The sequence below is a fragment of the Sturnira hondurensis genome, unplaced genomic scaffold (genome assembly GCF_014824575.4).
Source record: "Sturnira hondurensis isolate 20B ecotype Veracruz unplaced genomic scaffold, ASM1482457v3 Scaffold0002840, whole genome shotgun sequence".
NCBI classification, from domain to species: domain Eukaryota; kingdom Metazoa; phylum Chordata; class Mammalia; order Chiroptera; family Phyllostomidae; genus Sturnira; species Sturnira hondurensis.
In genome coordinates this window covers 29,611,330-29,638,415 of record NW_028075471.1, presented here as the reverse complement: position 1 = coordinate 29,638,415, position 27,086 = coordinate 29,611,330, and the positions used below count along the sequence as shown (strand labels likewise).

At 44.2% G+C, this 27,086-nt stretch overlaps 1 protein-coding gene across 4 annotated transcripts in view; it reads left to right on the top strand.

Moving 5' to 3' along the window:
- ITPRID1 (ITPR interacting domain containing 1) overlaps positions 1–27,086 on the top strand; it is an 86,054-nt gene that overhangs the window by 19,302 nt on the left and 39,666 nt on the right. For 3 of the 4 annotated variants that reach the window (XM_037041190.1, XM_037041192.1, XM_037041191.1), the window contains 8 exons: positions 713–872; positions 2,298–2,346; positions 2,912–2,955; positions 12,631–12,682; positions 14,630–14,716; positions 16,720–16,922; positions 20,557–21,122; positions 26,313–26,370. In XM_037041190.1, the coding sequence (XP_036897085.1) occupies positions 734–872; positions 2,298–2,346; positions 2,912–2,955; positions 12,631–12,682; positions 14,630–14,716; positions 16,720–16,922; positions 20,557–21,122; positions 26,313–26,370 (1,198 nt within the window). In that variant the 5' untranslated portion in view covers positions 713–733. Of the gene's footprint in view, positions 1–712; positions 873–2,297; positions 2,347–2,911; positions 3,000–12,630; positions 12,683–14,629; positions 14,717–16,719; positions 16,923–20,556; positions 21,123–26,312; positions 26,371–27,086 lie in introns of those variants that run through there. The other variant, XM_037041193.1, reaches the window with a different exon arrangement.

The window sequence follows — 27,086 nt, the reverse complement described above, 5'->3', positions numbered from 1 at the left end:
GGCTTTGGGTTTGCAGCTTAACCCCTCTGCTCTTCAATTTACTGCAGAATTGTAACAATTCAGTTACTTCCTATATTGACAAACAGAATAAATAATGGGTATATAGAATTCAGTATGGAATCTAGTACATAATAATTATGCACTGAGGTAAACAGTTATGAAAATTCAGTACAATTTATCCACATTTAAAAATAAGGGAATGAAGAGAGGTTATATCATTTATACAAGGCCACACAATAAGTTGCAGAGATAAAACTCAGCCAGGCAGTTCTGTTGCCAAAGCCCTTGGGGATTTTTTTTTCATATTTTGGGTGTCTGAAAATATTTTTATAGATGTAGCTTGGAAAAATTAAAGGCTACCTATTATGTTCATTATTTAATCAGTGTTTTTAAGCTTTCTCATTGGCTGAGCGTGTCCAACTTTTTTCTCCCTCACCGCATTCCCCATCAGCAGCTTGAATCTACCAGAGTGTGGGTGTGGCCTGGTGACAGGTAAGGCCACATTAGTCCCTGGTGTCCAGCTGCCTCTCCATTGAGAAGGGACCTTTCTCTGCATTGAAACATGGAGCTGGGCTCAGGTGGGTGAGCCAGGCAACTGAAGACAGTGAGCCTGGATCCACTCACTGGACTGTGAGTATCCAACCGTTGCCCACTCCTGAGCCATTCCCAAAAGCTGACTCACTGTGTCTCATTTGTGTTTGTTTGAAACCAGCCTGCAAATTACTCTCTGATAATGATGGAGGTGTCACAGGGATCTGACAACCCTCGAGGAGACCGGGAAAGGAGCAGGAGAGACATCCTGAGGTCCACCAAGAAGGCATGGGCTCCCCTGGATGAGCAGCTGCCTCCCGGCCTCTCCATCCCCAGGCTGGGTGAGCATGGGCCCTCGGGGCTGCCTGAAACCACCCTACTTTGGGTGAAGAGGGATGTGTAGCAGCTTTTGGCTGGGGGCAAATGATTTTGGAACAAGGACTTGGCTTTGAAGATACCAGTGTTCCTGGCATGCTTCCAGAAGCTTCTATGAAATGGCATTTCTGACTTCCCCTACAGACACTCAAAGCACAGACCTTCTTGATGGAAACAGATAGCTGAGGAGTGAACTCAGCCTCCTTTCCACTCCAATGTGCCCCATCCTAAGCCCCCAGGGCACCAGAGCCGTGCAGAGTCCGTGTCAGGGACATGAGGCCACACGCATTCCATTGAAAGGTTATTTGCTGGGTCCTACAAGAGCAACAGTAATCACCTAACAGCTCAGAGTAATGACTAAGAAAACCCTTCTTCCTCCACTCAGGGGCACCCAACCTTTTGGCTTCTCTGGGCCACAGTGGAAGAAGAAAAGTTGGCTTTGGCCTCACATTAAATACACAAACACTAACAAAAACCAATGAGCAAAACAAAAAATGGTTTTAAGTAAATTTATAATTTTGTGTTGGGCTGCAACCATAGCCATCCTGGGCCACAGGTTGGACACCCATTATAACTGTTTGATGGTTTTTCTTGTTTGTCCACCACCAATGTACTCTGTCTGAACACAGTACCTCAGCTAAAGAATGAACACCTCCACGTCCCACCGGCCTTTTGGGTTCACCAGACAGACACCTTGGGAGGGGGTCACTCAGCTACCTCACTGTTGGGTAGGATAAGGTCAAAGAAAGTCATCTCAGAGGAGCCTGTGGGCAACCAGAATGGAAACAGATCTTTAACAGGGAGCGCTGCCTTTCTGTCCTCCCCTCTTTGCCTGGTGACTCTTTGTTGTGCTGGTGATAAAGATCCACCTTAAAAGACCAGGGCCTTTTTAACACAGGATACCTTTGGCAATCCTGGGAGTCTAGTGCAATTTGTCCCTGGAATGCATGCAAATTTGGTTTCTAACCTGGCAGAGAACTCCTTGCAAATAAACATCCCTGGCTAGCTGCCTTAGGTAAATGTTGTGATTCAATCAGGAGGGGCTCCAGGGTGATTTCCATCCCACAAGAGAAAGACAAAAGTCTAGTGTGCTTCTCCACCTTTTGCACTCACGCCAGGTAATTTAAACATTATTCTAATATCTCCCGCTCTTTGGTGGTTTCCTTTCCTTCTCTTTTATGTTTTCTTTTTTTTTCTAAGTTACAGTCTTTTGGCACATTTCTACTTCATTTTCAGGAACGACCGATTATGGAAAATGTGAATATGCTCACAGAAACATGTAACTAAATACGTAGGAAATGGAGTTGGGGGGTGGTGGCTGAATAACGAAACAGAGTCATTTCAGTGAGTTGTACTTTGACTGACTGTTCTGGTTCCTTTCTCGTTTGTAGAAGATCCCAAACAAGAAAGTATTCGGCAGTGGCTGGACTCTGGATCCTTGTAAGTGTTTGTCTGTGCCCTTAAACATTTCCCTCACAAAGATCCATGAAAACAATGTGGGGAGCACTGCTGGGGCAACCTGTGACACACCGGGACTTTCATTTCATTTCATTCATTTATTTATTTAATTTTAGAGTGAGGGGATATGGGAGAGAAGGAGAGGAAGAGAAATATTGATGTGCAAGACATATATCAGTTGGTTGCCTCTCACCCCCAACTGGGGACCCAGCCTGCAACCCAGGCTCGTGCCCTGATTGGGAATCCAGTTGGTGACCTTTCTCTTCACAGGGAGGTGCTCAATCCACTGAGCCATACCAGCCAGGGCAGGATTTTCATTTTATCTGGGTGCTTGACAGATTACCTTCTATTATTGTAAAAGTTATATGTCAGTTTAAAAGTACAAGACAGAATACTGTTTCAGTCTCTGGCTTCTCCTTGGTTTCTGAAAGTCCTTTTTTAATAAAGCCTAACCCTGCATTTACTCTCATCTGTTTAACTAAAAAGCATCTTAGCGTAATTTATTTACACACCTTGTTGGATTCACAATGCTCCTGTTTCCTTCTAGCGCCTCTGTCAGTGAAAACTTTCAGCAAGTCATGGACCACCCTGGTAAGGCGAGAGAACCCAGGAGCAGTCATGCTTCGTAAACCCGGGTAGGAGATACATTGACACGTCTGGGCAAATAAACCATCTGAAGATGAGAATGATAAGAAGTTCTAAAATAGAACAGATCTCAGACACCATCCAGTGTCATCACTCTGCTTGGTGTGGGGACTGAGGTGCAGAAAGGGTCAGGGGTGGTCCAGCGGCAGGTGGGGGCTGCCAGGCAGCTCCGACACTAGCAGAGAGCCCACTGGGTTCTAGGAAGGCATCTTGTGAGAAGTGAGTCTGGAAACTGTTTCATTTTCCCTCTCAGTGTATTGTGGTTTTATTTCTCAATCTAGTTTCCTTCTATTCTGTAGTCTCAGAATTACATCCTCTCTAACGATGCATTTGTTCTAGAAAAGAATGAATGACTGAACTTTGCATCAAACAATGCAAGTCTGCATTGCTGAGGCAGGACATGCATCAGACTTGTTACACCGAGATTTGAATAAGAACAGTATAATGAGAAAAAGAAACTTAATTACAAGTCTCACAGTTTCTATCTTCATTAAGGGAAATACCATATTTCATAGATTCTAAGACTCCTCAGTCATAAAACGCACTCACACTTTGTTAAGTTCCAATTGGATGAGAACATGAACAACAAGCCATAACAATTACAAGCAAAAGGCAATCCTGATACGTCCTGATTTTGCACATGTTAAAATGAGAAAAAATGTGTTTTTAAATTGATGAAATGCCATGAATAATGTATATAAAAATGATATAAATTAGGTGTTTAATGGTTAGAGAAAAAATTACTAGTCTAACGGTTCCTTAATTGGTTGTTTTTAATTATTTCACTTTTTCCACTGCCTTTTAAGTTAAGTGACCATTGGCTGCAAAGCAGTTGAAATTTGGAATTTTTACTTAAAAAGGTGTATCATTGAAATTTTCTTCTTTTCCAAGCTTTTTTTTTTAATGTAAAAGTTCCTTGATGCCAAAATCTCTGGAGATATTTGTCCACAAATTGAAATTAAGCACCTCTCTTCATCATAGTTCAGACTCAAGGAAAGACAAGAACTTCAGAAATGTAGATAGCGTTTCACATCCCTGACGTTTCAAGTTGCCCAGGTCAGAGCGCGCCGCTTGGCACCAGGTCTGGGGTTGTCAATAACTGTACTAAAAACTTCATTTCCCCCAAATGAAGCACAAATCATGGCCCTTCCTCCTCTGAATCAAGTCAGTGATCTGAAGCAGCTCAGACATGAGGTGAGGACCCGGAGGGAGACAGGAGCTCAGAGTGGCTCTGAGACCCTGAGATGGGAGATGCAGTTTCCGTCTGCCAGCTCCCGTTTCTTCAGCAAGGTGTCTAATCATAATAGAATGGCTCCTCACAGGTTTAATGGAGCCTTCCTTTTTACACGGCCCTTTCTCATCCATCACTTTATTAACCCAGTGACCTGCATAGTAGCAAGGCGGGCGTTCATTTGTGTTTTACAGGTGAGGAATCTGGGCATGGCAGGGTCAGGTGCCATGGTCGCCAGTCACGGCTGGTTAGTGGCAGGTGGAGAAACTTGAGGCCCAGCCCCCCATCAGCCCCTCTGTCTGCTGATGAGAGTCATGGGGAGGGGGATACACACTGAGTTTAGGGAAGCCAGGGGCTGCACCGGGCAGCGTGAAAGCTGGGACAGGACCAGCATCTGGGGAGCTGAACGTCATGCAGAGAGGGGCAAGGAGAAAAACTGTGGTGAAATGAAAAGGAACTGAGGAGGAAGAAGAAAAGTTATCATGACTGGAGGGGAAAGCCTGCAACAACCCCCACGATCCTAACAATGCAGAGTCGCGCAGTGGTTCCAGGGGCGGTCGTCCTAAGTTACTGTGAACTTGGCTGCTTAAAGAGAAATGCATTCTTTCCCAGGTCTGAAGGCTGGAAGTCAGAAATCAAGGTGTCAGCCTGCTCATTCTCTTCTGAAAGGTTCTAGGGAAGAATCTGTCTCTGCCTCCTTCTGGCTCCACATGGTCCCTGTCCACCCTTGGCTTCCCTTGGCTTCCCTTGGCTTATAGCTGCATTGTCTGTTCCCCACCCACATTCACACATGGCTATCTTTCCCTGTGGGTCCTCTCCTCCTCTTATAACGACACCAGTCATTGGATTTAGGACTTGGGACCCTTCAGTAATTCTATCCTCAAAGACTTTGTTTCTAAATAAAGGACACATTCTGAAGTGCAATTTCAGATACAGAAATAAAACTGGGGGTGATATTATTCAACCCACTCAAGTGGAAATCATTCTGAAGCTAGTTTCCTTCCGTGATCACTTCCAAAACTTGATGCACTGAGGTAGCAACAAGATCCAGGCGCCTGCTCATCTTCCAGGTGCCCTCATACCGCCCACAGGAAACTGTCTAGTGGAAACCAGGCCTCACAAGGTCCTTCAGTCCTTCAGTGGGGCTCAGATTGCAGGCGTCTTGGGCAGCCGCCCGACTGCTTGCAGTTACTGTACTCAACATGGAAAGAAGCACTTACAAAGTTGGATAAGCAGTTGGTAAAAGGGCGCAGTTAATTAAAATGACAGCTGGAAGGAAGAATGGAGACACAGGGGGTTTCAGGAGGTACATCAGCTGAGGGGGATGATCAGGTGGCCCAAGCAGTCCCGAGGTGGATGCGGCACCTCTCACTGGCTGCCCTGGAGCAGTCCATAAAGCCAGGTCTCCCCTCTGCAGTCTCTGCTCTGGGGGCTTCCAGGGCTCTTCTCCTGCAGCATCACCTACCCAAGTTTGTTTACTGATAGAGTGATTTGGGCTTCTCCTCTATGACACATACCTGCTCTTGCCCCTTCTTTAGCTGCCAGTGATGCCTGCATCTCATGTCTCACTAAAGCACCTCACAAAGGATGGACCCTCCCCAGTCTGCCCTGTCTGTGAGAAGTATTAAGGCATCTGAGCTGAGTGGTCTGACAGTCTCATGTTTAAGCATCTCCAGGACATCGTCCTCTCAGGGCACATGGATGGTTTACAGGGAAGAGCCACGTGGGCATCCTTCAATTTCTTACTCCTTTCCTCTCCCAGAAGCAGCATTGCTGAGTGCAGGTTAACTCCTCTCAGTGGTCACCAACTGCACAAGCAAACACGTGTGATTCTCAGTTTGGGCTCAGTGAGGATCCACAGTTGATGGGTAGTTAATGCATTTGTCCTTTTTTAATATTTAGATATATCTTCTCCAGTCCCCAAGGAGGTCCCTGACAAGTAAACTCATCTCTTTCCACAAGGACTTGATTAAACCATAAGAACTTACAAAATGAAATTCTAAACATTGTGGTCTCAATTATAAGAAAAGGTCAAAGTCAATCCAGTGAAACCGAGTAGATGTTCCCTTAATGCTTATCAAAAGAAAGCTTTCAGAGCTAAGAACTGTGCAAAGCGATGCGTACAAAGGTGTAGAGTCTGTGGCTCCTGCTTTAGGAACATCACTGACTCTCTGGGACCATCACAGTCCGAACGCAGCCTGGACCAGTTTTCTAAAAGATGTTCTAGTCTTACCTCTCTGATTACATCCCTAGTTCTTTTTCTTTCTTCAGCCAGTTACTTCTGCCTTAACATCTTTTTGGTTCTGCTCACCTCTCACCCTTCTTTTGAGTCCTGACTTAAGTTCCATGTTCTCAGTAAGGCCCCTCCTGACATTCGCACTAAGAGATTCAGTCACCTTTCTGAACATCAGTCACATCCGTTATGACTTCTGTGGCCTTTGGTCTGTGCTACTTCAAATTAGTAGGGAGATGATCAGCCTCACAGACAAAATTGTAAGTGCCCCTGAGGCAGGAGTCCCCTCTGACACATCTGATTTCTCCAAAGTGAATCAACAAGAGGATCTTAGTAAGACTGGTCCCTGACAAAGACGGTGTAGTCAGGTCGGGAAATCTTCAAACAGAAGGTGAGACTTGAACTAGTCAGTCAGAGAGAGCTGTGGTTTTGAAGAAAACAAAGAGGCAAAGCTAGACCAGTTATTTGGTAGAAGCAAAGGGAGCTTGAACAAAGTCACAGGTTGCGAAGAAAATCAAACGTGCGCAGGAATGCATTCAGACGTGGTCAGACTGGAGCGGTGGTTTCAGGCTCAGGAGCAAAGGTAGAAATGTGTCCGTTAAATCTATTAAGTAGGGTGTCATCAGGTGCCTTCAGATCCGGAAAGGAGTCTCACTCGATGCCTTAGGAGAGGGGTGACAAAGCAGTGTCATCTTGGGTTCCAATCAAAGGACAGGTGGCTGTAACTGGGGTGTGTGTCGAGTAGCATTTTGAAGCCCTACCTTTGTCCACCTGAACAGAGGGTCACAAGTCGTAAGTGACAGATGCCAGTGGAGGAGGGCGCGCACCTCGGGATGGAGCTACTGTGACCTCACACTCAGGTGGATGTCAGCAGTGGGATAGAGAGGGTGAGTCAGCGGCAGTCACATCCATTGTGGCTACTATTTGTGTGGCACCAAACAGGTGTGTGGATAAAGAAGAGCCAAGAATTACAGTTGGCTTTGAAGTTTTACACATGAGTGAAAGGGGGAATGAAGACTGACTCTCTCTCAGAGTATAGATTAATAATTCACCAAATGAGACAAACCCTACTGACTGCCTCTTCTAAGTGCCTCGGTCATGTAGGAGTTAAGTATACAGAAAGCTGCAGAATGCTATTATTTTAGAGCCCTGTGAAAATGTAATTTGATTAGTCTATTGGACGATATTCCAAAGAACCAAATGTCTTCCATGAATCAGTCAGAAATGCTTAGGAAAACCAAAATAAAAAATGCTTTCTAAGCCAATAAAGGTGCTAATTAGTGCCTTCTGCGTATCTCACGCCATCTTCCCCAGTAATACATTTTGCAGGGTTAAGTGCGGTGTCTGCTGCTTCAGATGGCAGGCGTCCACCGAACAGTCGGCAGGGTGGCTGCAGGCTCGAGTCTCTAAAAGGGAATCAGAGCTGGCATTTTCACCCAGGCAGTGGGCTGCATTGATAGGGCAGGGCACGTTTTTTCTTGCTGCAATTCTCCAAATCAACCCTTGCGAAACTCGGGAAGGGTAGGGCCTTTATTTGTTTTTTCCTTTCTTCACCCCCTGGTGCTTCTAGAAAGTAAAATCTCATTTTATAAAACTAATAAGGGTATCTTGGAAGGGGAAATCATTGGAGAATATATCAAAACCAAACAAGTAAAGAAGTGAGTGAGGAATGAAGGAGGCCCTAGCAAGCAGGCTTTGTGGCGAATGCAAGGACCTCTGTAAGGGTCTCAGCTTCTGCCCAGGGCAAGCCTGGTGCCTGCAGAAGCTGGAGAAGATCTGGGCCAACAGGAGCAGTTTGCTTACTGTTGCTCTGATCCGAGCAGCAGACTCAAATGCTCCCGGGAGCCAGGCAGGTAACCACTAATGAACCGAGCAGGCAGGACTAAGAACAGAATTGCAAAGCAAGTCGCCCCCAAGAGGCTGCTGCCCCCAAGAGGCTGGGGCCTGCGTTGCTGGATTTTCTGAGCTTTAAGGAAATTCTCGGAATCCCAATGCTGGTGAGCACTGGGCCACCAGCTTGTGCCACTCAGTTCAAGTTCATTATTGAAAACAGGTGACCTGACCCTGCTAAACCCTGATCAGGCTCCAGGTAGTTTACCTTCCAAAGTGGCAAAGGGAAAAATAAAAATAAAGCAACAACAACAACATTTCCACACCAGGCAGGAACGATAAGGTCACACTTCTCTGTGCAAGACTCTCGGCTGCCAGGTCAGAGTGTTGGAAAGGCCAGTGGCGCTGTTACCAGGACCCAGGGCGCCCAGACATGCCAGAAAGAAACGGAGCGATGAACCAAATTAATTTTTCATAATTTTATTGTGACTTTAAAAATGGGCTTCTCTTGTGAATTTTTAAAAAATCATATTGATTTTCCCTGGCTGGGTGTTTTCCAAAGCCTGAGCTTGGCAGCCAAGCAGGCTTATGTGTCTGGATGTAGTAGGTGGAGATAGACGTTTGTGTCACTTTAAACGAGATCAAGGAGAAAGTGTGTGAGTCCAACAGAGGATGTCAAAGCTGAATCCATGCATCAGAGAGGGAAGGGTCAGGTGAGGGGGTTCAAGCACCCCAGCTGTCCTCCCTCGGCCCCTGATGGCTGGGCCTGATGGGGAGCTGGAAGGTGGAAGGCGAGAAGGCCCCACCCCAGCAAGGCTGAGGTTTTGTAAGGCTTTCACCTGTGTCATCAGGCCAGGAAATACCCTCTGGGTGACCTGGCCCGAGCCATTTTGCACATTCCCTGGAGAACATGGTGCCTTTAGGGGCTTCTTTTCCTCTTCTGGCTTCCCCTGGTTTCCTGGCAACCAGATTGCTCCTGAATGCGGATGGCAGGGCCATGGGCTGTGGCCCATGGAGTGTGGGCCACCAACTTTGCCTGGGCACTAGAATCTTCTGAAGACACCCTGAGCCAGGACTGCAGAGTCTTCCGATGAGCAGACTTTCTGCAGGGCCCGGTTGTCTGAAACCGCAGTGAGGCCGAGCTAACTCTCCTCATCCACATCTGAACATGGAGCGTTTCCTCTGGGACAGTTTGAACAATTCACGGTGGCCACAGCCCCAGATCCCCAGCTTGGACGTGCACATCCGTTCGTTCGCACGTCCCCGGAAACCCAGAGCAGAGTCAGACAGCCAGAGAAGACTGAGACCATGGCCAGAGGGGCGGTCTGGGCAGGTCCGTGGGATGCTTTAGGGGGAAGAGACTGTCAGAGCTCCAGAATTTGCTGCGCAGGCTGGCCAGGCGCAAAGGGAGCCTGCCTTCCTGAGTTACATGCAAAGCAGTGGGTGGAGACGGTGGTGGTAGAAAGGGGAGCAGGGAGAGAGAGAACACATTGCTTAAAATTGGTAAGTATTTCTTTTAGCTTCCACGTTGGGCAGTGTATTTAATTTATTTTGGCATCCAGTCATTAATGTGACTGTCAAAAATTACACTGGGCTTGCATGTGTGACGTGGTTAATACAGTGGCAAATGGGCTCTCCCATGTGACAACTTCAATCAGGCGGCAAAAGCCATGTGGTTTGGAAGCCCTGAGACTGGGCCGAGTTCAGTCGAAGGGCCACCTCGGGTTAGCCAGACCTGCTGTGGAGGGGACTAGGTGCTGAACAGATGACATCCTTCCAACGCTGGGCCTTTCAGGTGCCTCACGAGGTGAGGGGAGTGCAGATGGGACCACACTGTCCCAGTGGCTCCCTTTTTATCTATGTAAGTTATTAGAATTTTGCAAAAGAATTTCTCTTCTAAAACCCACACTTTTAAAGCCACTGATGTAATGGGCAAAAAAAGACTGGAGTTTTGGTTCTAACTTGGTACATAGGTTTGAGTCAGATATTTTGACTTAACATGAGTGTCTGTCACCAGATGTCACCTAGGACATTTGAAAAATGGCACATTTGTATTATCGTCATGGTCATTCACCTCAATATTCCATCCTTGGCAGTGGCTCCCTGGAATGTTAGTGATGAGTGGTTGTGTATTTTCTTCATGTTAGCGAATTCTGAAATTATTGTTTTTCCCCAAAACCCACTCATGCCGTTTATTCCAAACAAAGGATGGCAGATGAGCTTTATCTCATTCCGTCACCTGTTAGTGACTTTCTGGCGATTTGGGGAGCATGCCGAGGCTCTGTGAGAAAGTGAGGCCATCGACTGCTGACATCTGCCACTGGGGCGGGGCTGGGGGCAGCAGCACTGGGCCATGCCTACTCCTCCCGTTTGTGAGCCTGTGTCGTAGATGTGTGTTTTAACCCCCTGTGGTTCTCATGCTTACGGAGTCCCACTTGTCGTGTGGGGCGGACTGTTATCTTACCTGTTCTCTAACTACCTCTTTCAACTGTAGTTGTGCGTTCAGGGCCGAGCTAAGAATATGCCATTTGCTCACGCCTCGGTAACATACCTCTTGTTCTCATCTCCCTAGACCAGTGTGCCCTTCCACCCCACACTTGCTGGGCTGTGAAAAAACAGGTAAAACTATGGGCATGCTTATCATCAGCCCCACAATTTAGCATTCAGAGACAGGTTCAGCAGTATCCTGAGATCTCTTCGTAGATGCCTACCCAGACGAGAGCTCTGGCTCCAGACCAAAGGGCCTGTCCTTACTTTCAGCTTCCTTTCATAGGTTTCAGCCACTCCGTTTGTTTTCCCAGGTTTCTCCCAACCTGTATTGTCTTTCTCACGGTGAAAAACGTCACATTTTCATAGCAGTGCAGGGTGACAACAGTCCCCGATTTTATCCGTGTCACTCATTGGCACCTAGGAGAGCCACAAGTGACAGGACATGAGAAGACTGGAGAACCTTCTGAGGAACTTGCCCTACGTTCCGGATGTGTCCTTGCACCCAGGAAGGACTCGGCTGTGTGGTGCCACATTGTGACATGGGTCCAAGTAGCACAGCAACCCCAGACGGGCTTCTCTGCCCCCTTGTGTTCAGCTGTTCTGCTTGCCCTCAGCACCGCTAATCAGGCAAATGGACTTCTGGCATTATCTTTCTCATATTTATTCGTTTGCTCAAAAATCTTTCATGGATTTTTGTGTCCTGACAAATACATATAAACTCTTCTTTCTGATTTTCAAATAAGCTACGAGACATTCTGTTGACACTATGGTATTGTAAAAGAAAAAACACCCAGCAACTCTCAAAAACAAGCTGTGGTATCCTTTAGGCCACTGAAATTTTTTTTAAATATTTTATTTATTTATCTTTAGAGGGGAAGGGAAGGAGAGAGGGAGAGAAATATCAATGTATGGTTGCCTCTCGTGAGTCCCCTTCTGGGAACTGGCCTGCAACCCAGGTATGTGCCCTTGACTGGGAATCGAACTGTGATCGTGTGGTTCGCAGGCCCGCGCTCAATCCACTGAGCTATACCAGCCAGGGCAGGCCACTGAAATTTATTCAATCCCTCTGAGCCTCAGTTTGCCTCTAATAAGTGGGGATTAATAATACCTATTTCGTGCATTTGTTGTGGGAATTAAAAGAGTTTGTGCCTGTACCTTGCTTAGCACATTGCCTCGCACAAAGTTAGTACTAAATAAATAGTAATGTTGTTGCCATAATGAAAAACAAAGGTAATGATACATTTCTGGATCTGCAGCTTTTGACTGTGTGACTTGGGCTTGTTACTCAAAAGTGTATCTCTTTTTTCATCTGAAAAATATGGGCGGGTCGTAAATTGTAAGACTGTTGTGAGCACAAGATGGTGCAAATGGAGGAAAGTTGTTCAGTGAACGTGGAGTGTCCTGCACATGGTTTTTGCCTGTCCCCACCCTTGTTTCTCGTCCTGCTGTGAACCACGAGAGAGAACTCCAAAATGCCCTCTGCTCCGACAGCCCTGCGGCTGAGCTCTGCCCTCGCTATCAGCTCTCCTCTACCCCCCGCCCTGCAACACCTCCCTTCCAACAACCCGATTCTCCTCATCCTTAAAAACCCAAGACAAGCACTGCTCCCTCCACAAAGTCATTGCTGACCTAGAGCAAGGGCCACAGTTCCTCAAGTGGTTGTCACATAGTTTAGCCATTAATTGCATCCCATCTCACTCACTGCAGAGAGGCCTCGCTTCTCATGCCTGTACCGTCTCAGACGTGGCAGTCAGTCGCATGTCAGTTCATTTGAGGGTGAGAAAACCTTCCACGAGGTAAAAGGAAATCAAGTCTCCTTTCCCCCTTTTTGTTGCAGCTTTTTCTCCCGAACAAGGAATGGTCCACGTGACCGTGCAAGACTACTTGAGGTAGGTGGCAGCGTCGGCGCCACTTCCCTCCGGGGTTTTGCCGCCACGTCTCTTATTGATGAAGTTGCAGTGAAGGGGGTTTCTTAATAATGACATAGATCTTGGGATCTTGTCACTGATTGAGCCCCAGTGCCTAGAATGTTTCACCAGCCTTGAGAGAGAAACAGAGGTTCTTAACATGTCATAAAAGCATGAGCAAATTAAATCAACAACTGCTAACTTGGGGGGATTTAAGAGGTGCATAAATGGCATTCTGCTATAATTTAGCAGAATTATGTCCATAAGGACCTGTTCATAAGACAGTTACATTCATGTTTTCATATTGCCAGCATTATTAATCCCATGCTCTTTGCTGGACAGTAATATCTATAATTTTCAATGTTAGGTGGAAAGCAGTGAGAGTCTCTTAATTCAAGGAGAGGCCAGGTTTCAAAGCAGTTCCAAACAGCAACATCCATGCCACCTGAGAACTTAGTAGAACGAATTTGATCCCCACTCCAGATACCTTGAATTGGAAAATCTAGGGATAGAGTTCCAAAATTGGTGTTTTTGCAAGACTTTCGTATGGCTCTGGGCATGCTCTGGTTTAAGGACCCCTGAACTGGACCATGAGCTTTTGGAGGTCAAGAGCTCTGCTTCCCACACTTCAGCCACTCTTGCACTTTCAGGATAATTCCAGTTAGCTGAAAACCAAATATTCAGCACTGCATCCCCCGGCCCCTACCAATTCATATCAAAAATGCTACTTTGCCCTAGTTTCCCCCCTTAAAGAATTAGTTGTTTTTGCTGGTCAAAAAATTGTAGAGACATAGAAGACAACAGAGGCAACTCATTTTGTTGAAGAGGAAACTGAGGGTCAAGGTCAATGAGTCGCTTATGCTCCTGTGGCTTGATTAGAACTGGGATGACAGCTGGCTTCAAGGCGAGCCCAGTTGGGAGAACTCTGCTGAACGTTACAAAATGGGGTGTGACCCTCAAACCCTGAGTGAAACAGAATGATAGTGGGCCTAGCACAAACTGGGGTGAAGCAACAAATGGGAGGCCGTCCCCTGCCAACCTTCACAGCTCCCGGTGAGCCCGGCTGTCTGTTGAAACAGTTTACAATTTGGAGACTTGCACTTTCTTGGCCTTAAGGCAGAGAAGCCATTGAACAAAGAGGTGGGGCCCAGCCGCTCCTACTGACAATGGACTGGACGAGGGTGAATTCAGCTGCCCACCAGGACACCTTGGTGTCCTTGGGAACATTGTTGTCTATGTTGTATTCTTTGATAAATTTCAATGCTGTGACAACTGGGTGTTGTATCTGATGAGGCAAAATGCAGCTCTGGTATGTTTGAGCTCCCTACCGGCCAACTGTATCATAACAGGGTTCCATTCTCTTTGGAAATGCCTTCCAATGCCTTGCCGCACCAGCCTCCTTGGGTAGAGTGGTGCTGGGTTTTGCGGTAGTGAAGGAGTTTGTTACCCTCTGCGTGTGGTTTGCCCAGGAGCCTGGGGCTGCACTCCGAGATTGCTAACCATGCACTGTGAAGTCCTTGGTGATGAGAATGGTGAGGGTCACTTCAGTGGCTGCTCCCTGTACCTCTCTCATCACATAATTTTACCTTCCTCCCGAAAGTCAGTGCCTAGCAAAGATCGTTCCTGAAAGGTTTCCCAGTGATTTGCCATCTGTCTAGAGTGAGACGTTCTGTCACCTTCCTAATGAGCACAAGCGGGCACCTAACACTTAAATTCTCACGCCTTCTATAACACGACACTCGTGAAAAGCAGGGCAGCACTTCCTCTGCTCTGCCTTCTTCAGAGCCATGGCGGTTGTGGGGCTGTTAGAAATGATGAGGGCGTGCAGGTCTGCTCTGGAAGGGAAATACTCGAAATGGCCTCCCAGGGGGCTGTCTAAATGGACACATCTCATTGGTATCCACCCTCCCACCCCACCCCCCACTGTAGATCTCTGCACCAGTTTCCAGAAACTCCCACCCTGTCCAGAGGGACCAGTTTCAACTCCTGCCATTCTGCAGCAAGTACACCACAAAGGTAGGTGGTTGCCAGGCACTGTGCATCCAGGAAAGTCACTGTGTGCAGCAGTGGATTTCGTGAAATTGCAAGTAGGCACTTGAGAAATACGCGAATGGATGGATGAGAGAATGAATCGGGATTTCTAAACTCCAACTTGCAAGAAGAGTATAAAGGGGTCAGTTAAATCAGCTAATTATACATCAGTGAGGAAATGGTCATATATATTATCAGCTCCCTTTTTATGGAATTCCATACAGTGACAAAAGGAATAGGTAGTTTTATATACAATAACATGATCTTCAAGTTGTATGTTCAGGAGAAAAAAAAAACAAGATGCCAAAAGCTCCATGGAGTATGTTACAATTTATAAAGAAAACATGCAAACTGTGAAGCGTGTATGTAACTACCTAGAAAAATGTCTGTAAACATACTCATGTGTGTACATTGACCAGGAATGGGGGTTAAAAGTGGTAGGGGTGGTGGCCGACAGGAAAGAGATTCTTATAGGTAATACAATTTTTATAAGAAAGTGAGTGCATTTTATGTTAGGGCGACTAGAAAAAAGTGGCTTTTGGTTAAGTGAACTGTTAATGCATATATTCGTTTTCTTGTAAAATTAAACAGAAAATAGTTAATGGAACTGAAAATATGTTTAATGACAAATCAGTCAATAATTTCAGTCTTGGCTGTGAAGCTGTGAGCCTTCGGAAGACAGGACTCTGCCTTTGCTCCTTTTCGTGCCTCAGGTGCCTTGCAGGGAGCTTAGGTCCTGACAGATGTTTGACAAATATTTGTGTCGATGGGTGAGGTGGAAATTTGTAGAACAAGGTAAAAAGACAGCAGATTAAATCTTTCATGCACAATATATTCAGCATATTTCTTGCAAGCATTTTCCCCCTTGAGCCTGTTTTATGTCACAGTGTCAAGTGATTGCCACCCCCAGCTCTCCAGTCTTTTTCAATAATAAGACATCCAAGCCGAGCGTCGAAGGCCCACAGTAAGGTTCATGGCTGATCTCTGCAGTGATCTAATCAAGAGCAAAGCACCAGACCCCTGTGGCTCACTAGAAAGTGTCAAAGGGATGTTGGGTGGTGCCTGGTAAGTGGGCCTGCCTGGTGAGACTCTAGGTGGCTGTTGTTGAATGTGTGAATGGGTAAATAAGTGAATTGTAGTTAATTCAATTTCAACAGTGGAATCATGAAAGTACGTGTCCCAACTACTGGGGTATCTCAGGTGAGCTCCTCAGGGTTGCATGTCAAGTAAAGGCCAACAAACTTCAACAAAAGAAGGTAGCAAACCTAGAAAAACCTCATGAAAAGTTCTGATTCCCAAAGAGCCCAGGAGTTTTCCACATTCAGTAGCACAGTCAGTCACTGAGAGGTACAGTAATTAGGCAGTGAGTTTATATCCACAATTTCCTGATAACTGAAGGTTATCATTTTAAGTGCCAAAGCTGAATAAAAACAATTTGATGAAAGCACTTCTGTTTCTTACTCAAGTCCAAAACTACACAGAACGTATTTTAACCCAACCTAAAATTATTGTCTTGAAACATCACTCTTTGTAGCCTGTCTGCATATCCTCAGCAAGGTTGTATAGCTGGGGATGGCCCAGCCTGACACTCTTTAGAAATAGTCTTCTTTGAGTCTACAGTTTCAGGGGTTTTCCCCTGTTTTGTGTTACCATCAACTACCATCTCACTGTGGTTTTCAGGGCAGTGCCGTGGCTTCTCCCCTACCATCCCCCTGCCCTGTCGAATTTAACATTTGCCTATTGTACAATGGTAAGCCACATAAGTGAAGTTGTGGGAATTGCATGTAAGGTACGGGAAGCAGTCCCTGAGCGGGGGTGATGGGCTGTCCCTCAAGTACATCTGAGCTCTAGGAAATGCACCATCTGTCTGTTCAGATTTCTCTCTCTCTCAATTTCTAGCAGACTGGGGTGTTGAAGTGACTGGGGAAAAAATGGCTGTTGGTAAGTGAACTGTTACTGTATAAAGATATTTCTGTCTTTTATTGCAGCATTCCTGAATGGCTGGAATTCTGGGAAAAAGATCCGGTGGAGATTCTCTTGGATCTGGGGTTTGGTGCTGACGAGCCAGACATCTGCACACAGATCCCAGCCAGATTCCTGGGTTGTGCCTCCGCGGCCAGAGGAATCAACGTCCGTGTTTTCCTTGAAGCTCAGAGGCAGCGCATGGACATTGAGAACCCTAACTTGTATGGTAAGTGAGGACCACATGGCTTCCAAATCTTAGCAGTGGCAATTGTTACCAAGCCAGGGCTGGCTGCCCAATAGAAGCCAATAGTATGGCACTGGCTTTAAAAAAAGAAATAACTTTATTGTGAGACCAATCAGCAAGGAGACAAGAGGCAGAGCTCAAATCTGTCCTCTGATCCAGGGTTTGAAGAGAGGCTGAAGGGGTTGAGGGGAGAATGCTGGCACGCAAAAGCACTGGGAGGGCAAGTTTCAGCTAGGGGGCTTTGGGACTTGGCCATTCACGGTAAGCTATGGCAAAGGGCTTCAGCACCCGACCTTCCTAGACAATAGGCCGTTCGTTTCTGAGAGGATTCTGGCATTCAGTTTCCAGTTATGTCCCAGCCCTTTGGTTCCCTGGGATGGAGAGACATCGGTTCTGGGTGTTATTGAAGTTACAGTTCTCTCCTCTATGCATGCTTTGGCCAAATGCTGTTTTCTTCTGTTGTCCCTGAAAAACACCCCAGTGTCCTGTTGGAGATGGAATAAGACCAGTCGTTGCACCGTGAGCAATGCGATGAGCCGTAGGATGAGGAGGGATGGGCTGGGAGATACATGCAGTGGCAACCGGCCCCTCTGTTGTGGCTTAGAATAGTTTATATATTGACCACTCAACATGTCCACTGCAGGCTGCTGCTTGTGTTGGGGGAAGGGAGATGTGTTCCATGTTGTCTTTATTCATGAACTTGGCCCTACCACGGGGAACATCCCTGGTTGCAATGACAGAGAAAAGGTAGAAATGGAGAGCTGTACTTGATTCTTATATCCTCTGCTCAGAATATGCACATACCAGGTCTGCTCACATTTCATTGTCCCAAGTACGTCACATGGCCACACTTAACTCCAGAAGGGTGAGAAGGAGCAATCCCACCATATGCCCAGAAGGAAGAAGATTGGCAATACTGCTTAACAGCACTAATGTATACGATAGCCACTTATCCAGGAGGCAGGACACCAGGATCTGCCAAGGCTTCTCACGAGTCAGTGGGTGACACCTCAGTGTCCTCATCTATGAGGCTGAGAATACTACTCAGTCCACCATGAGTTCTAAGTGATGGTTGTTAACCTGTCAAATCTCCATGGTTATTGTCAGGCCTGCTCTTTTTCTCTAACTGGTAGTTAGTGGAATGCTCTTTTCTAGAACATTCCTAAGGATGTTCTGGGGGTATGTGTCCTGTGCCTAAATACTTTGGGGGAGAGATGCCTGGCATTTAAACAGGTTTCTTTATTGCGGGATTTGGTTAACATGTTGTGGTGCATTCTCAGGCTCAGAGGCAGCGTTTTCCAAAGCATTTAAATCCAACACCCCTCTCAGAGGAGTGATGAAGAACATCTCCTTGGGATGGGTTTTGTAGAATTTGGGACTAAGGAAAATGCCAAAATTCTGCTTTTGAAATAAGTTCTGTTAAATAAATAAATTCTCTGAAAGGAACATGAGATAAAGTGTTTCCCTCAAAAAAAATCTCTTAGATTATTCTTTTAAGTTTCTGTTTTTTCCTCATCTAAGGAGTTGTCTTCATCTGGGAGAATTTGATCTCAAAAATCTCAGCAATCAGATTTTCAAAAGAGTATGTAAACCTGAAGGTGTTGCAGTGTAATGTTTTGGTTTTAGGTGTTGTTTTTTTTTACCTTTTAGAAGAAATTAATATCATTCATTATTGTCTTCTCCTCCAAATCACAAAGAGATGCCCAGTTCTTCAGTCTTTATTTGGAGGGGGGGGCAGTAACACTTACCAATATCTGAGGAGTATTTGAGCCAATCTGTAAAGTCAACGTTTTATAGATAAATTGACATGTGGGTCACAGAGGGACCAGGGATTGGCCCCCGGTCCAAGGATGGCCCACTCACTCTTATTCCCACCACTTAACACTTGGTTAACAGTGCCGTGTAACTACTCTCATTCGACTTTTACTGGTAGCTACACTTTGGATTCAAGAAAGCTGGGAAGGTCAAATGTAAAATGAGGACTAATAAAGACAGAAGAGAAAAGTACATGTCATTCAAAGTCAATACAAAATGTTCACACTTGGGATGAGAATCAATTGGTTCCTTGCTCCAGCCCTGCCCAAAGGCAAAACAAGCAAAACCTAGTCGTCCAACACATCATGTTACTGCACTCTCTGAATCGACTGAACCAATTAAATGGATAGGTTTTTGTCTTAGTCGAAGTATAAAAATCTGCTATAGGATGGATGTTAGTACAATCATAAAAGTGGAATTAGGATTCAGTTGTCCCCTTGGGCTCACAAAAGAGATTTAGTTTCAACTAAAGCTGAATTTAAGGGTGAAATGTAGTTAGAATGCTTCTGAAAACATTCAGAACAAGAGATTTCCTCCAGGCCTTGAAGGAATGTTGCAGTCCTTTAGGAGAAGCCCCTCCCAGTTTTCAGAGTAGAAGAAGGAATAGTCAATACCTTCCCCTTTCAGGTGAAGGAAACGGGCACCAAGATGTGGTCACAGAAGAGTCAATAGCCTTGCCGTGATTTCTGGCACAACTGAACAGCATCCTCACCCAGCCTCATGGCCTTCGTCACTGCTGAGCTGGGCCACCCCACACGCCTCACAGGGTTCACAGAAGGTGTCCTCCTAAAAACAGAGTGTTCTGTTTCCATTACCATTGGTTTGTGGTATCTGATGGTACCAAAACACCAAAAGTATTTCTCACCACTTTTTCAAAGGGGTAATGTGTCCTGAAATCAGCCCTTGTTGCATTAGATCTCTCCCGTACACGAATTAGGTCGGTACTTGCGTATTGCCTAAATAATTGAGGCCAGATCATCCCTAAAGATTTACAAGTTCAGAAGCTGGTTTGTCTGGAAAAGCAAATGGGTTTTCACACGAATGACTGCCTTTTCTTAAAAGACTGAGGACAGCCTATTTTCTTCCAGTGTCTTGCACATTTATAATTTTAACAACTGTTATTTCTATAACATTGTGCTTTTAACAACAGATTCGAGAGATGAAGACAGGTATTATTGCCCCCATTCTATGCATGAAGAAACTGACCACTTACTGTGTGGCACAGGGCAAAGCAGCACACACCTACTAATTTAGTTACTTTGCGGTCACACTTGCAGTGATTGGTGGACCTGGAATTTGGGTCCAGGCCTCCTGACTCTGTCTGCCATGGTTTTCCCACACTCTCAGATGATGATAGATGGAGAGAATGGAGGTGAGAGTGATGATGTCTTCTGCCAAAAGTGGTGGAAGAAACTCAAGTTCACTTTGCATGAAAGAGCTGGGTTCATTTTTTGACATTTAGTTTAATTCACAAGATTAAACTCAAAATATATCCTTGCCTGTCAGTTTTATGGATCTGCACACAATTAACTATCAGCATGTATGAATCTATCTAGTTATGCATGTACAACTAAATGTAAAAAGATACTCACTTTCCCCATGATACAGGCATGTCTCCTTATATAAGGGAATCACCTTCATAATAATTAGTAGCATGTGGAGAAAAATAGTTTCAGGAACTTAAAATCCTTCCCATCTTGAAAACCACGTGTGTCAACCAAACTTTTCAGTATTGACTACCTTAATGCAATTTCTCTAAAAAGACCCATTCTAAAAATTATGTGTTTCTTATATTGTTCAGGCCGTTTCCGACAGCTGGAAATCCTGGATCATGTGGCCAATGCCTTCTCATCTTTGCTGAATGAGGTTAACACTCTGCAAAACAAAGCTGAAGACAGGGATGGGGAGGAAAGCGTGCAAATAACCTCCATGGGTGGAGCCAAAGAACATCAAAGAAGAGTGGGTGAACTTCTCAGGAGAGCCTCCAAGCAGAAAGCCAGGGGAGACTGTAGTTCCAAAGTGTCAATGTCACTGAAGAACTGGGAAGAATTTTCCATGCCCTCTGCACAACAGGGGGACCATGGAGCACAGTTACCAGCCGTGACAGACAGCCGAGACCACAGCCATTTGCCTCCTTTGGCCGAGCATTGGTCTCTCCAAGCCTCTGATGACTTGACACCTTGTCATCACCCGCAAGCTCTTCTGAAAAAGTGGTGGCCTTCCACACTCATGTTAGACAGGCAGGCTCCCCCTTCCTGCATGTCTGAGGGATCAGTCAAGGACAGGATGCTGAAAGAGAACTGGACCAACAAGCTCAGGAGCTTCTCCAGTGTGGACAGAGCGCCAGAATCCTTCGAAATGGAGGAGGTCAGTGCTGCTCCACTGTGCTCAGTTGCCAAAGGAAGGAGTCATGACATTTTCTGTCCTCCTTCAACCTCTTCATCGGTCATCCCCTTGGCAGGATGTCTTATTGTTCCAAACTCCTGCCTAGTCTAGGATGCTTAAGGTCATTCATTGTATTTGCTTCATTTGGAACTAAGTGAGTGTGAAACCAGCCTTTGCTGGTGCTCGCTGATTTATTATGCATCTCAGGGTGCTTTTCCCTTCTCTGACTTTCCATGTTTCACCTTCCTTGAGGGTCAGTTCAACCTCTCCCGGCTCAGTGCAATTCCTCCTCTGCACTCTCACAGCCTAGGCAGTGAGAGCTTGCTGCGGAAGAGACTGTGTGTGTGTTGTCAATGGCATCACCCCCACTGGCTCCTAGGGGACTAGGTTTTGTCATCAAGGGGATCTGTCTTGGAAATACTTCCCCATGATGACTAATGTAGGGCCTAAGGCAGAGAAGTAGGGTGGGTTTGGTTTTTATTTTTATGGGACCCTTATTGTGTTTCTTCACTTCGGCGGTTACTGATACCCATAGCTTGACCCCCATTTCACACATCTCTGCTTTTCTACCCACACCTTCATCCATTCATTCTCATGCACACCGTTCTTTGGATGACACCCCCACCTGTGCTTCTCAGTGTTTTTAAAAAATATGGGTACACATTTTTCACTCATTTCTCATTGCTTTTTTTCTTGTTGTTCAGGTACAGTTGTCTTCATTTCCCCCCAAACCCCAGCCATCCTTACCTCTCACCCTCGCTCCTGCCACCTTTGGCTTTGTCCATGTGTCCTTTATACATGTTCCTTGATGATCCTCCCCTGTGATAACCCTCCTCCCTTTCCCCTCCCATATCTCCTCCCACCTCCTCTCTGGTTACTGTCAGTTATTTTTTTATATATTTTATTTATTTATTTTTAGAGAGAGGGGAAGGGAAAGAGAAAGAGAGAAAAACATCAGTGTGTGGTTGCATCTCATGTGCCCCCAACTCGGGACTTGGCCTGCAGTCCAGGCATGTGCCCTGACTGGGCATCAAACTGGTGACCCTTTGGTTTGCAGACCTGTGCCCAATCCACTGAGCTACACCACCCAGGGCTCAGTTCTTTATTTCAATGTCTCTGGTTCTCTTTTGCTTGCTTGTTTGTTTTGTTGATTAGGTTCCAGGTAAAGGTGACATCATATGGTATGTGTCTTTCACTGCCTGGCTTATTTCACTTAGCATAATGCTCTCCAGTTCCATCCATGCTGTAGCAAAGGGTAGGAGCTCCTTTCTACTGCTTAGTATTTCATTGTGTAAACGTACCACAGTTTTTTGATCTGCTCATTTGCTGATGGGCACTTTGATTGTTTCCAGTACTTGGCTATTGTAAATTATGCTGCTACAAACACAGGGGTGCATAGGTTCTTTTGGATTCTTAGGGTATAATCCCAGCAGTGGAATTGCTGGGTCAAAAGGCAGTAGTTCCATCTTTAGGTCTCTGAGGAAATTCCATACTGTTTTCCACAGCGGCTGCACAGACCACATTCCCACCAATAGTACCCTAAGGTTTTCTTTTCTATTCTTTGATATAATTACAAAGAAAGTGCAGAAGAGCAAGTTTTGCTCTTTTTTCATGTTAAATTACTCAGAAGTGGGGCAGAGTATTTATATGTAAATCCCATGGGTGGGATCTGGCCATGTCTCCTTTGAGCCCTCTCCTGAGTGGCATTCTGATAGGCTCGGGGGCAGAGACTCTGCCCTGCAGGGGACCACAGTGTAGTGGCGAGGAGGGGCACAGGAACCAAGAGCAGGGCAGAGACAGTGACAGGGCTCCTGATGAACTTTTTCATAATGTTTGGGATGTTTGGGATGTCTGGGGAGCATGGAAAGAGTTCTTCATCAACCAGGAAACTGAGTTGATCAAAGAATTTGTAAGAAGGAAGCCTTAACCACATTGTCTGGGCCACACTGGAAGAAGAACAGTTGTCTTGGGCCACACACTAAATACATTGTGACACAAAATCACACCAAAAAAAATCTCGTAATGTTTTCAGTAAATTTATGATTTTATGTTGGGCCACTTCCATAGCCATCCTGGGCATATGTGGCTCATGGACGAGGTTGGACACCCCTGCAAAGAAGAATATGATTTAGCTGAATATGCCTATTAGTAGCCCTGCACATCCCACAAAGGTATAAAAATCACTTCAAAATATGTAGTTATTAATATCTTAATGTCTATGCATATATGCTTATATATACCTATGTTTGTACCAAAAATTATTTTAAGAACCTTAAAACCTTAATCTGAATTTAAGACAGTAGCCTAAAAATGAACAAAAATTATAAATGAAGAAAAAGCAGACTTTTGGTCAAGTGCCCTGATTCAAAGATAAACAGATGGCACTAAAAAAGAGTATTTTTAGTTCAATCTTGCAAAGATTATTTAATTTCCAAGTTAATAGTTAAATCACTATAAAGAATATCAAGAAAATCTGCAATTCATTAGTCAGTCGCTCTATTATCTACCAAACAAGAAATTTCACCACACTCCAGCCCTTTGGCAAGCCTCTTTTACCCTTACTACACTTCTTCTGCTTCAAACTAGACTGACTCAGAGGATGACAACTTTGATTGGATGCCATCTACATGTAAGCGTAAAGGGCAAGAGAAATATATTCAGCATAAAGAACTAGGGAAAAAATGTCAGTCCGTGTATGGTACGCTCTTAAATATTCTTAAATGGTAGTCGAGGAAAAGCTGTGTGTGTAGGGGTGGGGAAGAAGAAAACTCAGACACCGAAATGAAAGAAAGCAAACTCACATGGATTTTGGCACGTAGTAGGTATACAGTAAATACAGTAGGAATGAGTAAATTAAAACTAGTTGATAATATCAATTTATTCTTTGGGTAGCTTCCATGGAAAATAGAATATTCTGTTGAGCTTCGTGGTTAACTGTGTTTATGGTGTTTCTTTAACATGTGCCCAAATTTGTGTGTGAGAGCGGGTGTATATACAACGTAAGGCAGACAGAGCCCTCAAAACAATAGAAAAGAAACTCACTACTTGAATTTTGTTTTTCTAAAAAGTATATTTAAAATATTACCTCCCTATCATACAGGCTGTGGGGAAATATTTGTTTCACACAATATCATTGGATAAGTAAATGAAGCTTGGGTAGTTTGCATCTGAAATAGGAGCAAGTTCCAGATGTAACAGTCATTTTTCGATGACAAATTTAAAGATACAGTTATAGGAAATGAAAAGTACATGTGAAATAAACAGACTTTCATGTCATTTAAAAAATAAACCAATCAGAATTTCAACTATGATTAGCTAGGTCTGGCCTTTAGATCAGTGTATGGTATGTTCCCGCAAGTCCTGCTAAAAGCTGATCGTGGCAATACAATACATTTGGCTTCTCAAAAATCATGGGCCCATCAAAATTGCATGTGGATTTTTAATGTAAATATCAATATGTTTTGTATTTAATTTTACTTACCAAAACTGAGTCTTTCTTTTCTAATTCCCAAATATATTAAGAGAATTTAATTTTTATAAAACTTCTGCAATTATAGACATAAGGTGGGGGGCTTCTGTATATCTGCAGGAAAGCACCCGAAACCTTCTCACTTGCACGCAGGGGTCCTGCTCGAGGACTCGTATGTAAGAGTGTTACCCATATTGTTAAACAATACTACTAGTCATCTTCACTCAATGGGAAATGTTTCAAAAGTTCTATTTCTTTACTTAAAATTTCTTTATAACTTACTAAGTTTGGCTCTGGCAGAATAACCAGGAATACACCTGGTTTCCATTTTAAATTACTGAGACTTTTTTGGCTTTTGTTCTTTGCTCAATAGACATATATGTATATACTTCACATTGCATTAAGTGGATTTTTCTCCATGATAAGGCCGCAGCAAAATAATTTTCTGGTTATACTTGAAGTAGAAGTATGTTTAATTAACTACAAGTATAAAGTAGCTCCTTTTGAGGAAAAGAAATAAACAATTAAAAGGAGAAATAAATATTTCTTACATTGCTGAGATATCTCTTGGTCCTCTCCTTGAGGTATCTTCTTGAGGTATCTCAAGGTCCCCTCTTTATTACTGGGTTTAAAGGTCATTTTGGGTCAAATGCACCACAGTGTTTAAGTCAATACTCCCTGACTCAGATTCCAATATTCAGATATTTATTAACTTAAACCACAGTGTTTAAGTTAATACTCCCTGACTCAGATTCCAATATTCAGACATCAGTCCTAAATAATAATATGAATGTGGAAACAGATTCATCTCAGTGTTATTTCTAATTGCAAAATTTAGAAAACATTCCAACATTAGGAAAATCATTAAGTAAATGAATGCACCTTTAAATATGGCTTATTGTGCAGTCATGAAATATGGTGTTTTCCAAAAAATTGATGTCAGAAAAAAATTTCTCCTTCAAATTTTGAGTGAAAAAATTGACTATGTAACTATATCCAGAATAAATGGGTTATAAGAAGAACCCTGCACAGACACACTCTAAAATATTAATAGCAACTCTTTTCATACATGTTCTGTCTGTATTTGTTATGGTTCTATAGTAAGCAATATTATTATTTTTAAAGAAATATTTTTTGAACAATAATTTTATTCTCATTATTAGAGTAGTATTTATCAATTTATTAAAAGAATTTTAAGACTAAATTCTTTATCAATTTGAAAATCAGATTTCCTTTGAGCTGTCTAAGCTTTATGTAGCAACTCAGTCATGAATTTTCTGAGCTGCTCTCTATAAATTTACCAAGTCATAAATAAATTCCTTAGAGAGCCAAAATTAAATATGGGAAATAATTTGCTTTCCCCAAATATAGGTAAAGCTATTGGGGGGGATCCATAATCATAGAAGTAATAATGTTATTTAAGTTTAGTTCATTTGCCCCATGTTTCAGGCGGGCCTCAGTCCCTCCCACCAGAAGTGGTCTTCCCCTCTGCTCCTCCTGAGCGCCTGTAGTTCTCTGAGTCCTTGTGTCCAGTGCCTTGTACACACTCTGACTTCAGCAGACTGTAAGCTGTTGGAGTTCAGAAGTCATATTTAATCCTTGTAGGAGTAGCCAGTAGATACTCATTATGTGTTGACTGATTAAATGGAGTGTATTTATTATGAAAGCATTACTGACAAGATGGATGCATTTTGGTGTCTCAGGTCCAGAGCTTTGAAGAGGAGAGTGGTGATCCTCCCAACCTGACGTCAGGAACTGTAGGTAAGAATGCATCCAGGTGTGCAGTTTCCTCAGTGGTCTTTCAGAAACAGAATGTAAGTAACTGCCACTCCACTTTCTTAAGATGCAGAATTGAAAATATTGCCAGGCAATGCCATACCTGTTACTACTACTATCTACTGCAACTGCATTTTCTATCTACTACTATTAAAAACTTACTAGCAATGCAAATGTATGTGCCAATTTCAAAATACCATGGAAGTGTTTAATATGAGTGGTGCTAATTTAGTCTGGTGTTTCTACCATTAACTCTGTATGAGCTGGCCAGGACAGCAGCATGGGTTTCACACAGGACTGGCATTAACTGGGTGAATACTTTCCTAGTTCTACTGCCAACTGCTTGATGTTGTGCAAGTCATACCATGTAATTGGACTTCAGTTTTGGGCTTTTTTTCCCCTACCTGTTACAAAGAGTTAAGTACAGTTCATTTTTTCTCTGCCAATACATATCCTAAATTCAGTGATTGTATGACCTTCATATGAAATGCTCAGGGGAAGCAAGAGACCTAGATATAGTTTCCCAGATAATCTCTTAGAATGATCTCGTATTGTCCTAGACAACAGAGAAGAGAGTCTGTCTCCACTCCTGGTTCTTATGCCCTCGTTCAGCCATCATTGTGATTCAGCATTTCCATCATCCTATAGCAGAGCTAAAAGTAGACAGGGATTAGTGAAGCAAAATAAAGCAGATGAAGCTA